General features: G+C 40.8%; 1 protein-coding gene across 1 annotated transcript in view; it reads right to left on the bottom strand.

Annotated features, from left to right (window-relative positions):
• The window catches only part of GAREM1 (GRB2 associated regulator of MAPK1 subtype 1), a 104,863-nt gene that overhangs the window by 78,000 nt on the left and 10,601 nt on the right, over window positions 1–16,262 (bottom strand). The window contains exon 2 of the mRNA XM_065830371.2: window positions 3,423–3,563. Coding sequence (XP_065686443.1) covers window positions 3,423–3,563 — 141 coding nt within the window. The remainder of the gene's footprint in view (window positions 1–3,422; window positions 3,564–16,262) is intronic.

Raw genomic sequence — 16,262 nt, 5'->3', positions numbered from 1 at the left:
TCTGCAGCTAGAGCTCATGAATTCTCAAAAACTCTTTTGATAACTTTGAGCTATATAGCCCTGGAAGGTAACACAAGAAGGGTCAGGCAACACCTGAGGACCACAGCGTTCAAGTCTTAGACTGTGACTTCAATTGCTTTCAGTTATCACAGAATACGTTTGAGACATAGCCATCAACACCCCTGGGACAAATCTTCCCATGCAGCTACCTCTGCACGAACAAGAGGCTTTCCTCTTGATGAGCAGCAGCACAGTGAAGTCTAGTTCTGCAAGTTGCCAACATACCCTGTATCTTCCAAATCAGACCATAAAATGGAATTTTCCAGAGGCTACTAAGGGAGACATTTATCAAGATAAAGATTTCAGAACTGCCTAAGGCAAAACTAGTGGTAACATTTGACACCAGCAGGAGGGTATGGATGATCGATACACACTCACTTATAGAGTCGAAATTCAGTATTAAGGATATCACAGCATCAGGAACAATATAAAACTAGTTCGGATAGAAAGCTGGTAAGACCTTGTTGTATGTATCAAGTGTGAATTATGGGTACCTGAGGAGAGCAAAAGCAATGTCCTTATGTCATGATGGTTTACCTTGGGCTCTTGTGAAGTCTGCTCTCTCACGTCAAGACTGTAATTTTGATCCACTCTCCATTCCATATGCATGTGAAGACCTCTTTTGTTTTAGAAACCAGAAACACATTGAACTCGATGCTACATTAACTTCAGCTTTTACTCTAAAGAGAAGTAGACTGGAAAGAGTATTCAAGAGGGAATTGTTAGACTAACAGCTGTCATATATGACTGTTGTTTGACAGCAACAACAAAAATTAACCTTGTCGGCCATTCTTAACAGAAACAACCAGGGTAGCAGTTTTCCAGTAGGGAAAGGACTGCAGAACTCAGGTTCTGTTAACGAGATTTCACTTAAATGTAAAATACAACATTTTCCTTCTTTAATAAGGCTTTATTGTATTTACACTTAATAAGTGTATCAAAACCTGATTTAGCAAGTAGCAAGATAAGATTTACTTCATACTGATATATATGAGTGATGACTTAGTGGTACTTAAGCCCATAATCTCAGAAGAATAACATCAGTTTCAACTTCCCTTCCTGTTCAACCACTGCAACCAAAACCATGCTGCAGTTTGCTATGTTAAAATTCTGCCAGGGAGCAAAAGAAAAAAAAACCAAAAAAAGTTATTCCATTAAAGCAGAAACAAACCTGGAAAGTCATTTAAAATTAATTATTTTGTTCAATGCCTAAGGGTCATTTTGGTAGGCAGTAAAGCACTAATGTCAACTGTGTGTTCATAATACCTGACAGAAGTTTAAAAGGTAAAGCATGTAAAAAGTCAGCTCTATAATCCAAAATTTACACAGAAGTACAGTTTACAAATATTTGCCTATGAGGACATAAAAGCCCTCCTTTAAAACCAAAAACCAATGGCTATGCCCCATATAAACATTCCATTATCTGTTCTACTTGTGCTTTTGGCAAAGATGGGAAGTTCTCTCCCGCAATCACCACCTGACGGTTCTACCTTTCAGAAGCAGCATGTCCTCCTCAGAAAGATAATGATTCCGGAGTGCTTTGATAACTAAACCTGCACGTGCTTAGACACATCTCTCCTTTCTCGTAGGCAAGCCCATCAGACATGCTCTGGTATTGCAAGTGAGCACTGACCATCTTTGTTCCAAAGTTCCTTTGGTAGCATCAGAGCTCATCACATATTCAGTGTGTGCCCTCACTACAAGGTGGTTCCTGAACTTTCGTGTATTTTCATCTCATTAACGAGGGGTTTATGGCAGGGAATTTACTGGAGATTGTTTGACGGCAAAACATGTTCTGCCGACTAAACACACACTCTTTTCCTGCACTAACACAAGCCAGGAAGAAAACCACATTGATGCTTTTGCAATATCTTAAGGGACAGATTTCAATTTTGCTGGTATCTATGTAAACTTGACCTATGTATGATGAGTAAGGAAACCCTACTTAGCAGATCTTTGTTAACTTCTTAAAAAATTAAGAACCGAGCTTTAGTAAACTTCTTAAGATCCAATCGTCTTTCATGTCAATAAGCAGTTTATTTTCTCTTCTCCTTCTTCCAGGAACCACAGTGAGGATTTTAAAGTGCACCATTCAGTTTGAAGGGAGCCAAGTACTTATCTGGCCACAGCACTGAAGCTTATGCAGCCCAGAGGTGTAAAAAAACCCAAACAAAACCAAACAAAGACATAAACCACAAAAAACAAACAAACAAACAAACAAAATACAAAAAAACCCCACAACCCACAATATTACTAAGCACAAGCACTGGAACCTGTTTATACCGAGAAAGTTTGAATTCAGAGAGTTTTAAAGCCACATATATTATGACACTATATGCCACCATACCAAAGCTTTTAAATATGTCTTATAAAAAACAGCCTTACAGAAGTGAACTCCAAGGAGAAAGAGTACGTGAGAAGGCAACTGGAATAAGTTTCATCATTGAAATAGGGTGCATCACTGCAGCTGCAGCACTGGTGAGATTGAAACGAAGCATTTCAGTCAGGTCTTGTACAACTCAGCACACCCTCATTGCACCAACATTTTAAAGAAGGCTGTAAGAGAGCTGAGTAAATTACTCAACTGATAATTGGCCATACATACAACCAAGTAAAATATTAAGCCCCTGTATCTGCTTTGTAGCCATTGCTCTTCCAGTTCATACTTTCCAGCTTTTAAAATTTTTGTATCTACTGCAGTAAGATAAGCACTTCCCACTCGGATAGTATTGTTCTATTCAGCTTGTGAATAAGGACATTAAGCAGTAGGAAACAGTATTAAAAACAATTTCCTAGGTAAGTAAAAATAATTTGAAATCATAAAATAAATATGGATTAGTTACATCATATTTACTTGGAAAAACAGCATTACTGCATCATCCAAAAAGGCAGACAGTGACAAGGAACTACCACAGAGGATTAGTGTAAAACTGCAGTATTATTAACAAGGGTCCCTGGCTTTTAACATGGAAATATTAAAAAAATCCCCTCCAGCTTGAGTATGCAATGAAGTGTAAAACCCATTCCTTCTCTGACTGAACATTTCAAGGCATTTTCAAACTTTCACACATTTGTCACCACGTTCACAGATGAGAAATGCTAGCAATTCATTACACTCAAATTGAAACCAATTCTTCTATGTAGCTACACGTTATGTCAATGTGCTTCCCAATGAAATACATCTATTTAGCAGCCCTGGGAGTAAGTCAGTATTCTCTTGTGCTCTGTAACATTATTAAAAAGTTAAGTCACAGTCACGGCCACCAGAGCCTTAGCTTCACTCTGTCAAATAAAGTGATCACTGTAAGTGTTAGGCAATTCATTCTCTTTGAATTTGTATTTCAGGTCAACAATAGCTTTACCTGCATAATGTACAGGGATTTCTATCTTTGGCCCTATGACGTAGTGACCCTCCTCCAGACTGTGAGCTGTAATTGTTGTCCACTGTCGACACGAATGAATCAGAAGATAATCGCTCTCTCGAAGGCCTTCTACAGCTTCTCCTGCAAAACAGATGTAGGTCTTTAATCAATCAATCAATCAATCAATCAATCATCACACTTACTGCATGAAGAATTCGGAACTTCACAACAAGCATTTTATTCTTATTGCTGCTTATTTTTTCAGACCTTTTGATGTTGAAAAATCCAATTAGGTAAGTTTCAATCCTACACAGTATTCACTTTTGCAATGTAAGCACTTTACCTTACAGAAAACAAACACAAAGCAAAACAACTCAGTGCATATATACAATACCACAGAGATGCAATCCAGATTACTCAGCAGTGGTTCTGGGGCTCCTTTTTCAGATTTCTGCATAAACAAACTTTTCATATCTCTATTTATGTCTGCCTATCTCAATGACTACAAATAATTCAGAGCTGTTTCAATTTTTAAGGGAAAAAATACATTTCCATATGTTGATAGATCATCACACTCCACTACAGCCACCTGAAGCCGAATCTTGTTTGTCACTATGAAGTACTTGGGTATCACACTTGCAGATACAATGATTTCAGCTTCATCATTCTATCCCTTTGCGAGTTACTGCTTAATTAGCCATTCCTACATCTGTAAATTTAACCCTGCCACTTGAAAATAAAGCGGAAAAAAAATATTAACACACACCAAAGTCTTCTCTCAGAAATAAATACAAACAAAAGCCTCCCAAGAGGCATCTCTGCAATGCCCTCTGTTTTACTGTGGTGTCTGCCAAATCCATCCCAAGGTCTCCCAGAGATCCAGCTCTCCTTTCTTTGCCCGTCCCTACCAAGTCATCTGCATTTCAACCAAGCGCCCGATCAGGACTGGAGTGCTTTGCTTGGCTTTGCAGCAGTTGCAAGAACCACATCAAGACAGACTGCTCAGAGTGCCAGATACACATCCCAAGCACGATACACGAACGAAGTTTCATAGAGCAGGCAAATCGCTCTTACGTACCCACAGTCCTGCTCAGTACACTTCTGTGTCAAACACAGAATACAGTCTTTCTCCAGGTGCCTTTAACACAGCCATGGGAACTTGCAGGAACGCTTAGCAGGCACTAAACAAGGGCCAAGAATAATTAAGCTTTCAATTTCATTTTCCCTCTGTCCCACCAGCTCTCTGCAGTCACAGTCAAAAATAAAGCAAGTAGTTTAGCCCTAGGATCAAGTTTGGACAAAACCCATCCCCTTCAGCTACTAAACCAAACTGCACTTTCTCTTCACTGTCCTCTGATACTCTGGAATCAGTGGAATAATGTGAATTCCCCCAGCCTGGAGCAGCAGACATTTCCCCCGTTCAGTCTCTGCAGAGGAGAGATCCTTCCCATTGAGCTTTTTTTTGTGTTTTTGTTTGTTTGTTTGCCTTTGTTGTTGTTGTTTGTTTTGTTTGTGTTTGGTTTGTGTTTTGTTTTTTGTTGTTTGTTGTTTTTTTCCCCACACCAGGCAATCTTTTTCACCATAGGCAACAGCTACCACACACCCCATTCCTGCCTGATTTCATGCTCCCATTCTATCAGAAAGTGCCCTCCTACACGATCCAAAACACAGCAACTGGTGTGTGTGAGAACGGTTAGATTTTAAATCAGAAGAGACCATTACAGCCATCTGCTCCAACACTCTCTGGCCACAGGATTCTGCTCCTCTCCTCCAGAAACACGGGTTTGGCTACACAAGGGAGAGGTCCCTCATAACCTGCCTGCAGAGTCCAAGAGATGGACTTCCCTGGGTTTGCTGTCCCACAGCCTGTTGAACCTTAAAAAGAGTCTCCATTTTGCACATTTGGGGCTTTAACTTACAACATGGTTAAGCTGCTGTGATGGGGGTGTGTGGAGGAACCAAAAAAAAAAACCTAAAGGCATACAGAGCCCATCAGTACCAGTGATTCTTGCTCCCAAGAAGGTGTAATTTGCAGGTTTCCTTCTTTTCTGCAGAGCAGAAAGCAGCTTCTAGGTAAGCAGGACACTTCAAGAACTGGTTTCCAAGTGCCCGTGGGACCAAGGTCCTTGGCAGTCCAGACAGACAGACAAGCTGCTCCACACCAGGTCCTTCTACCTGGGAGGCACCAGCTCTCCACCCACCCTGTGCTGGGAGATGGGACCTCGGGAGGCCAAGGGAAGAGCAGCAAAACAGCTGTGCAGAAAAAGGAGAACTCTTTGGTCCTTTCCATATCTTGAGAGAAACTCAGATATATTTGCTAGAGGAGTCATGCACCTGCTAAATCTTACCAAACCATCTGACCTTGAACATCTCCTGTTCTCTGCTCCGGGCAACTCCTAATATGTATAAAAATTATCTTCGGCTTGCTGCAGGTTACAATTTGGAGGGAAAACACAATAATAATAATATATGGTGTTTTCTGAGACTCATGTTTCAGTTCAGAGAGTTACACTTATGCCTTCTATAAGCCATGGCAGCAAGTAACTATCCCATCCCACAACAAAATAAAACCAATGACACCTAAGAGAAGAACTAGTATTTTACTAGCTTCACCGACAGTGATAAACAAATTCCGAAGAAAACAGCACCTTTGACATTCTTTCTCTTTGTCTTACAATCTATAGGTAAAATTTCAGAATGTTACCTAAAGGAAGGCTGGATTCTACACCCAGGATTCCAGGGAAATAATTACAGTATGGGTCATCCTCAAAGAGTCTGGGAAAGATATTCTCAGGAAAATAAAAACACCCATTATGAAAAGGTGCTTCCAGTCATGGTTCACATGCCACAGTCTGTTTAAGTGGTTACTCCACTAAAACTGGGTGGGACAGGTGAGTGTAAAAAGAGATTACTAAGGCAGGCCCAAGAGTGACTACATAATTAAGTCTGCAGCTGGAAGTAGCTGTATTTTTTAAACAGAACCTGCAAAACCACAATTCTTGTTGCACCAATTATTTATTCCAACTGATTACATCGGAAACGAATTTTATGCTCTGCCATGGGAGCTTAAGCCGAAGAGAGGAGGTGGAACAGATGCAACAGGGAGATCACAGTCCCTCTGGCTCCCTTACAACAGGCAGGTCCATCCATACCAAACCTTGATCTTTCCTAACCATGGGCTAAGCCAGATTCCTGGGGTTGCTTTATAGGAAAAGGCTGCTCGTCACCAAAGGAATGAATGGACTTGCAAAAACACCTGGTGAATGATGGCCTCCATGCTACAGGGGAAAAATACAATGAAGAGTCAAACGTGACTGAGGACAACAAAACATGGCCATACATGCTTTCTTCTTTCTTCCATTTTCCTCTAGTCTGTCTCCCTGCTGTGAGACTTGCTCTCTGTCTGCTGGACAGGAGGACCTTGCAAGCAGGAGACACTTTGGACCCCAGCTACCTGTCTCAGCTCCCAGCCCAAGCACAGACCAGACTTTTCTCAGCCAACCGTACCTTGCAAAACAGCCACATGCATCCAACCTTATTTGTTTCCTCGTCTCGGTAACACAAGTTATGCAAGCCTTTCATTAATCACATTTTAACTACGTGGGATACAACTCGGCAGTCCTCACATCCACCAGCTGTGCAACTCGGTTCTCACCTATGCAACATACTCCTACACTGCTGCTTACGCACACACACACACACACACACAAAAAATCAATTGCCATGAGAAAACAGGGAACACAGGCCACTCATCTTTAGTAACACTTTTGTCTCTTACAATCAAATATGGATTAGCTCTATCTTCTCACCCTCTCCTCCCCACCCCACATGCCTGCAATATAATTAAACCACAACAAAGAACCTACAGGTAAATACCCGAGTTGTTTTTCTTCCCCCCCAAATAAAACACATAGAAACAATGAATTATCACATGCAATTCCCCACTCCTCCTCAAGCTACCTACCTCTTTCTAAAATATGAGTCAACTTTATTCATAATAATGCCCAATACTATGAAACCCATGATTCTCTAACAGCACCTAAACCCCAAATAAAGCATCAGCATCCACCCTTGCCTGACAATAAAAGCCTCACACCTCAACAATGTTCCAGCCAGTATGTTCCTACACAAGCTGTCCTCCTATAAGCACCCTGACCACAGCCAATACTTGGGCTACTTTATCTTGCATCACCGAAGCAGCATCACAACAGCTATTCATGTGTTCATTGCAAATAAGATGTATTACCAGTTTTTTAATTACACAATCCATTTCCATACAATTCCTAAAAACTACAACTATTGCAAAGCCCACCCTTGTTGAAGGGCAATTGCAGAGGGAACGCTGACCATGAAAGTAAAATTGTTCACATGTTGATACAGTAAAAAAAGATATAATTGCTTAATCAAGATTCCCATGCTTATTAAATACCACCTACATTAAATGTCAATGCTTCTTTAATAATTCTTTCCAGTTCCAAAACCGGATCATCCACATTTGCCAAATCTTGGCTCTGTGATTGTAAACACTCCAATCTCAAATGAACAGTTAACAACTGGAGCAAGACTGGGAGCAGGATACCTCGATCTACAAGTTCAAAGATGAATTTCTGTTCTCACTTGCAATTTTTAGGAATGAAGTGAGAAACCAGAGTATGGCTATAGCCAGGGATCAAGTTTGTGTACAGCAATGCTGCGGCACGGAAGGCACTTAGTTTCTTTTGAAGCAAGCTCTGACCTCCCCTGCACACTGTTGCCACCACTTACTGTCTAAAGACACACACTTTTATTTAGTTTAGCATTTCACAATTTCCAAATGTTTGGAGTAAAGCCTCGGGAGAAGAACTGAAGACCCCTCCAGTTTTGAAGTGCCTGAGCACTCCCACCTCCTCTTCACCTCCTTCACCTCTAATCAACAATTAAAGAAAGCTTGTCCCATTAACAATCCATCAAAGATAATTCATGCAGGTTCCATATATTGTGGTTTGCCAAAGACAACAGTGTCTTCTCAACACCAACCACTAAAGAAAAATTGTAAAACAAATGAAAAAAGAAAGTTAAAGTTCTCCTAGCATTGAGAAACTAACATTCAAGGCACTGCAAAATGTGCAGACCAACATGACTCATTCACTCACAGAAACTACACTGCTAAAAATAAACAGTGATCTACAGGAATATAAACGCTTTATAATGCCACACGCTTTGTCATCTTGGCTAAGAGTTTGCATCACTGCCTTTAAGCACAAGCTTTGCATCTGAAGACATTAAAATAGTAGGTAACAAGCAATTTGGATAAAGAGAAGTCGCATGCAAGGTTCCAGCAATGTAACAGATATCATTTCTACACGCCAGACGAACTAGGCACCATCTCCTCCTGCCAGGAAGATGGTTACAGAGACATTCATCTCATTCATCACAGAGGACTGTAAAGTGAGCTTAATGCTTCCCCTTGCACATCAGTTCAAGCATGCAGAATTTACTCTTCCTGGAACAAAAAGGCTTACAGAAAATAGTTAGGAGCTCAGAAGAAACTTCAGATGCCTTTTGTGAAATAGCTGGTGAAGAAGTTGCCTGTGAAACCTCAGGGAAAACTCATCAAGACTTCGGGCCATGTGTTTTCATTAAGCCTGAACACCATCTGCATGCAGGGTATCAGATGCCATACAATTAAGTGTATCACCCACCCTGCTTTGGTCAGTTAAATAGGGAGTAAGTTCAATTATTCCACCTAATGTTCCACAATCGCATAACGTATCATTATATAGGAAAATCTCGGCACCATTAAAAATAATTTCAGTGGGCGTGCAGCCAGCTACCTACGAAACCACATAAATGAGTAACTTGAACTTTATCCCCACTTGAGCTTGCACTAACATTTGCTAAGAATGAAGGGTTAATTTGTGGCACAGCAAAAACAAGTGGCTGGCTGGTCAGGTGAGCCCGTCTGCTGTGAAATAACTAGGAAGAACTGTCAGCATGTGGCTAGTGTTACCAGGGGAGACTAGCAACCAAGGGTTATTTTGCAACAACTAGAAGCTAAGAGAAAGCAGAATGATGAGAAGCCAGAAAAAAAATAAAGAAAGAAGTGAGGTCCTTACTTATTTATCATGCTATCATCACACTGAGGAGCCTTACACAGTATCTGCTTCACTGGACATGAAGCTTCACTGAACTTGCCCTGGCTGAGAACCAAGCAAGTTGTGCATTAAAATACACCTTAGCTTTATCCTACAGCATCAGGAAAAACAAAGCACAGCTCCAGCCAGTATGAAATGAAGTTATAATCTATTGTCAAAAAACCAAAAAGAATATATATATATATACACATATAGTACATATAGTATATATATATATATATATATATATATATACACATATAGTACATATAGTATATATATATATATATATATATATATATATATATATACACATATAGTACTATGAATATATAGTACTATGAACTTCACGGCTCTGTGCAAAGAGATGTTCCAGGTCAGAGGAAAGTCACACCGCTAGCACAAATATAAATGCCAGAACTACTTTTCCACTCCAAAATAAGGAATCCACAGCACTGTACACCAGTCGACCAATAAAAGCTGTCTTGTTTTTGGAAAAGCCAACGTGTGTTTCTATAAACATTTGCTCGTCACACAGCTTGCACACAGATTAACACCTTTAGTCAAATTTGATTTCTTTTTGTCTTATTGGAAGATTCACAGCCAGTAAAACAGAAGCCAAGGCCTCCTCTCAGTGCAAAAACTCAGGGGTTGCCCTTCTAAAAGGGGGGAGCCCAGCAGTGAGGAGACAGCACACCTGAAGAGAGGGTGCACAGGTCAGAAACACACGACTGGGCACAGCCAGCGCCCAAGATCTGTGGGCACTGCACACACCGACCTCAGCCGCCTCAGGAATGAGGGTCTGTGAGCACCAAAGGTACCTTCAGCCAGGTGTTAAAATCAGGCTGGGTACCACAGCATCCTTTTACCTTTAAAAAGAAAAAAAAAAAAAAGAAAAAAATCAGTCATAACTCATGGCCATTCTCATCGGGGAATATGTGTTTCCTTTCCTTTACGCAGTCTTCAAATACCTCCCAACACTTTGCTTCTTGTTCAGCCAGCTGGTAGTTTGGGCTTCTGATCTCTTGAAATACAAGACAACAAAAACCAAGGCATAATCATTCAAAAAAACCAGTAGGCAGCAACTCCTTGTTCCACACAAGACAAGTAAGTAAAAAAAGATCAAGGTGTTTGTCGGGCTGCATTACAAAGATTTTTCACTGTTCAGTCTGGTTTCATTTGACGTAGGAACACACAGAAACATCAACAGCGCTCTAGAAGCACTGCACTGAATATATTGCTTTTATGTAAGTAAGAGGACAAGTTATTTGAGAAACACAATCAAAAAACCCCCAAACTGTTAGTATGGAGACAATATACTACTGGAAGAGAACTCTGAATAGTCCGTTTTCCAGTGTCTTCGAGGCTTAGCATCTATTTTTACTGGAGTCTGAATTCAAAGAGCAGCATAATTCTTTCACTTAGGGGACAAGACTGTGCTCCTAAATAACCTTCTCTGGTTTTAATACATGCAGCAGAGGAGAAAAAAAATAAATGAGCATGTGACAACTCAGTAGAAGAACCACCTACTATATTCTATTTGTTAATCAAATACTTGTGGTGCTGTCATACGTGACCATCTGAAGGCAGTTGGTTTTTTCCTCCCCTTGATGACAAGTGAGCAAATGCCCTGTTTCCCTTAGAAGCATGGATTTTCATCTAGAGTCATTACATAGTTTTGATATTTCAGGCAGAGTGAAACTGCAACAGTACACAGGAGACCTTCCATCTGACATACCACCAACCACAGAGCTTTCAAACTATGGTCCTTCACCTCCAGCATCGTCATATCACTGCAGCAACATCTCGCTGGCAGAACAGGTGCCTCTTCTCCTACAGATCATTTCACTAACCCTTAAAGCTTTCTTCTCCTACAATGCTGAGCTTGGAATTTATGTTTTGGAGGAAGAAACGCAAAGTTCTTGCGAGGTCAGAATAGTCACGTTAGGACAATTAATTTCATTTTTTAAATTATCAGCAGGTCATGCAACCTGCTAAGCAGCTTACTACTCCTCATGACAAATAACTTCTATCTGAGCTCTGAGGGAGGCTGGCAGGGAGGAAACCAAACCTTTTGTTTTCTGCATGCTGCATCATACTTCAGAGTATCTGTTGGGTATGTATCTGTGGAGACATACCTCAATGAATATCAAAGACAAATATTAAATTAGGGTGGTTTGCTTGCTTAAGCTTTGGCACTGTACTTGGTTATTGAGACAAATCTCAACGAGCTGTTAAGCCCACCAGTGCCATTGTGTCTGCAAAAATAAAACTGGCGCTGGTCTACGACATAGGTCAGAGAAAAAAATTGATTAGGAGAAAAACATCAGAATTTTCCAGTTTGAAGTAGCAATGGTAATTTGTATGGAAAAAATGCACATCCTTGTAACATTCCTTAGCAAAGGAAATAAGGAAAGAAAACCCCAGAAGTGTTTTGTTACATGAAGAACCCCACTTGTAGCAACGCTAATTAACATTGGATCTACAATGACTGAGAATTTTAAGGAGGTTTTTTTGTCACTATGACTGATTAGATGCTTGAAAGTGTTACTCTTGCACAAAACACCTAATGAGAGAGAAGTAAAAAGAATATGTAGTTGTAGAAAACACTGCTACTGCCAAAGAAAAACCTGCTTTGAAAACCTCTCCATGTTATCAGCGTCACTGTCATTCCATGCTGACACACACACAAAAAAGTTGATGAAAAAAAGTATCTAGCTGATCAGACATACTTCTTTGTTTACAGAAAAGCAAAACAACTTGCATGGGAGTGTATCATGCAAAGTCTAAATACAGACTGCCAGTGAGATAAAAGGGTAAATATTGTAATTTCTAGGAGCAAATATTGTAGTTTCTAGGAGTGAGATGAGGAAGAGGAAAAAAAAAATCCCAACACACCAAGACAAACCCAACCCATGTTAAAATTTAAATACCTCAGGGCTATAAAATGTAGTGTACTAAATTTTTAATTTGAAGGGGGCAGATTCATTAGGAAAGCCTGACAGTGGTCTCATCTGACTGTCTGTGTCTGAACATATAGGAATAGATGAAAGCGGAGGGCACTGTCCCCAGCTGCACAACCTTTTCAGCTTACAACACAAAGATCTGGAATAAAAATGGCAGTTCTGTCTAGAACTGCTGATAGTCAACCTCGCTTTTCAGGTTCCCATCTTCCTTCTAAAACAATTTCCCGAGCAGGTTTAAATATGTGCTTCCATCCTGCATCACATCTGTTTGTGTTGGTTTCTACTATCTGGATCAACTAGTATTTCTGTCATGATTCAAACTGCAATCAAACACCCCTCTCTCAAAAGGAATCCAAAGTAATATTGATTTGACTTTCCATCAACTGCATGGACTACACATCTTTCAGTGGATGAAAGGCTTCCCTCAACAGCATAAGGATTCATATTCATTCTGATTTTTAGAAAACTTACATTCCTCCTTCCTTTGCCAAAAGTAAAAAAAAAAAAAAAGGAAAAGCTGGGAACATCAGGCAACATTAGTTGAAAATCTTGTGTGCTCTCAAATTAACATTCAACCAGTTGGTCTTCAGAGTTGCTTTATACTTTACAAAAGAGTTAAACAAAAAAGTGTTGTTTTTTTTACTCCCCAAAAAGTATTTTATTTGAGTCACAGGAGACCCCAGGCATCAAAGGCAGCTCAGGTTGTGCCTCACAAACTGACCAAGAGCTCCAGACCACCTCTTCAGTTCTTTGCTGCGGAGGCTGTGTAGGAAACGCCCAGGAGACTCATGCCGCTCCATCCAGTCCAGGTGGAGACACTTCGCTGCCTGAAACTGCTTGTCTGCAGCAAGGCCCATCACCAGCAACTACACTTTGTCTCAGCCCTGGATGGTGGAGGGAGAGACACTGCATCACCTAACAGCTTCAGGAAGAGTTGAGCAAGATGCAGCTACCCCAGAAATAGTTTGTCCAAGATTAAGCCTCTCCCCACTGCACACCTTTTTCCTCAGATGAAACACAACTGTTGTTCGCTATGGTTGGCCGTGCTGCAACAACTGTGAGTCACGTCTGAACAAGAGAGTGTCCGGTTTGCTTCCCTGGCCCTGCCTGCTGGGCTGGGAAGGGGCAAGGACGGCATCGCCCTCAGACTGCCCAACATCGCTACTCGCGGTGCTTTGCTCATTGATGTAATCCTTCAGCCTCGCGGGACTGTGATTAGAACTTTGGGTGACCATTTGATATTTCACGGTCAAGAAAAAGGAGATAAGGCTTTACTTTGGCAATTTCCAGTCCCTCTGCAAAAGCCTGATACAATCAAATTGTTTCAATCCAACTGATGCTGAACTCAAGCTATCACCCACTAATACCGAACTAGAGAGGGGACTGCCATCCCCCTATTCATTTTATGCTTGCCAGCAAGAAGACAGATTTATTTCTTTAGGATTAGCATTTTGCTATTGGAATGACTGGATATACCAGTACTGTTGCAACAAATCAGCATAAACCATAATCTTGTTACAAGGATATGGGACAGATTAATCCACTGAAAAATCCAGTTTGTTCCAAGACGAGCTTTTCTCTAGCTGCAAATACACAGAGACAGCATCTCAGTGAGTCTTCAAAAAAACCTGTTTGACCTACTGCAGGGAAGAGGAGCACAAATATTTTAAATAAACACTAAGTGGAATTCTGGTGCCACTGATGGTAAATGCTCTGCTGACTTTCAATCTCACAGTTTAAACTTTGGCATCTTGCTTTCTTTGTGTTCATACGAAAAATAGTGGGGGGAAAAAAAAAAGAGTAACAACACAGATTTCATTGAGCTTTGTTTGTGTTTGTTTCAAGCCTTCAGAACAAACATCCCGGAATGAGAAACCTTACTTTTTATGAACTCAAGCCAAACAAGCCAAAACACATCTTTCAACACAGACTGCTCTCCACCCCCACATAGGGGAAAAAAAACCCCACTAAGTACAACATCCTAACATTTGCATTCCAAAACACAGTAACTTTCTGCTGCTATCATAATTACTCTTCTTAATACCGAGCATCATCAGCTGTAACTCCAGATTTGCTGTATGCTCACAACAGATTTAGCTGTAAGATTGATCCAACAGAATAGTCAATCGCCATGGTTACTTACAAACCACCCTAGAAAGTCTCAGCAATTCTTTAAACTGCTCCAATCCCCTGCAACATGTTGAATAGTGCCAACTATTTATCATGCTAACTTATATTTGATGGGAAAAAAAACAGAATCAATTAATTAGAATCTGAGATTCTTATGGAAGAAAGTTTTCTGGTTTTGAAGTCACCTAAGATCACATATCTGAAGCCTTAAGAATAAGAGCAAAGAATGTGAAGTTTAACTACAGTTAAAGTGATCACAGGTTAGAAGTAATGAGAAAGAGAAAGCTAAATAGCTTTTCATTGCATGCCATAGAGGTTCCAGCCTAGTTTAGTGTTACCATAGAGAGGGATAGGAAGGAATTTTATGTTTAGTTTGTTTTCCATTTTGAATTCCAATTGCCAAACTCAGGGGAGAAAGAAAAAAAAAAGATTTAAAATATTTGTCCTTTGCAATCAAGGCACCAGGTTTGGAAATGAGAAACACAAAGAGTAGCTTTCATAAGCAGTCTGATGAGTCTGGATAAAGAGAATGATGGAGCAGACTGCTGCCAGCCAAACCAGCTCCTTTAAATGCTTCATTAAGAGAGCCGAGGTTTTCTTTCATTAGAGGCAAGCACTCCTCACGCTAGAAAAGCTCCTGCTCAGATGCATCTATAAATATTGTGGAGTCCACCAGAGGATACACTTCCAAGCGCCTGTTTAGCATCAGGTGCCTAGTTGGGGAAGTTTAATACTTAAGAGGCGAGAGGTGGGCATTTAGCATTGCACTACATGCTTTTACTGGCTCCTGTTTATTTCCAAGCACAGCTACTGAACGGTCACTTTAATTGATGAAACTGAAGGCGGTTGCGCATCTTAGCTGCTGCAGAAACCTTCTCTCCCTGTGTAAGTTGGCTGGGAGTCTGGTCAGAGAAGTCTGGCTAAAGCTCCCCAGATTCAGGATGGCAATGAAGAGAACGTAACCCCATCAACCTCACGAGTTTAGGATCTAGAACCAAATTCTATATTGCCTTGACAGACAGAAAAGCAGACGATTCATTCAGACTTTTCCTGGGCACAGTATAAGAGCTGGAGAGCTCTCATTGTCAGTTATTTATAATTAGATGATATTTTAAAATAGCCTTCAAGTAAACATGCTCCATCCTCTCATTATATACCCCAAGTCCTAAAGAGACACTATGCTGCTTTGTGTTGCACAGCAGTGATCCCTGTTTGAACTTGGGGCATCTTGGACAGGCTCCCAATTAAAAATAAAGTAGCCAAAATGCAGGAGCAGTTCAAGCATAGTTTTCTTTGGCTTTGAAAGAACTCATCATTACACTTTAATTTGCCTCTGTTTTTTTGGCCCCACCACCCCACCCTGGGTAAGGATGGAATAAAAACAGCAGGAAGCGAGCAAAAGTTCAGCTTTGCTCTGAAGTGGGGTTGCCACCTGGCTGCTTGCCCTGTGCCCTCGGAGACCCCGCAGGCACTAATTGATTGCACAGACACAGCACCCACTCGTCGGGGCTGTCACTGCCTTTGCATTTTAGCTGTGTCCATCCTACCCATTTTGCTCCAGCTGGAAAAATTCAAATCTCACTACTAAGAAGGCAATGCCTCTTCAAACGCGGGCTGACCGCACACACACA

This window comes from Patagioenas fasciata, chromosome 2, assembly GCF_037038585.1.
Source record: "Patagioenas fasciata isolate bPatFas1 chromosome 2, bPatFas1.hap1, whole genome shotgun sequence".
NCBI classification, from domain to species: domain Eukaryota; kingdom Metazoa; phylum Chordata; class Aves; order Columbiformes; family Columbidae; genus Patagioenas; species Patagioenas fasciata.
Note: the sequence above shows the minus strand (reverse complement) of the source record. Positions and strands in the feature narration are given on the sequence as shown.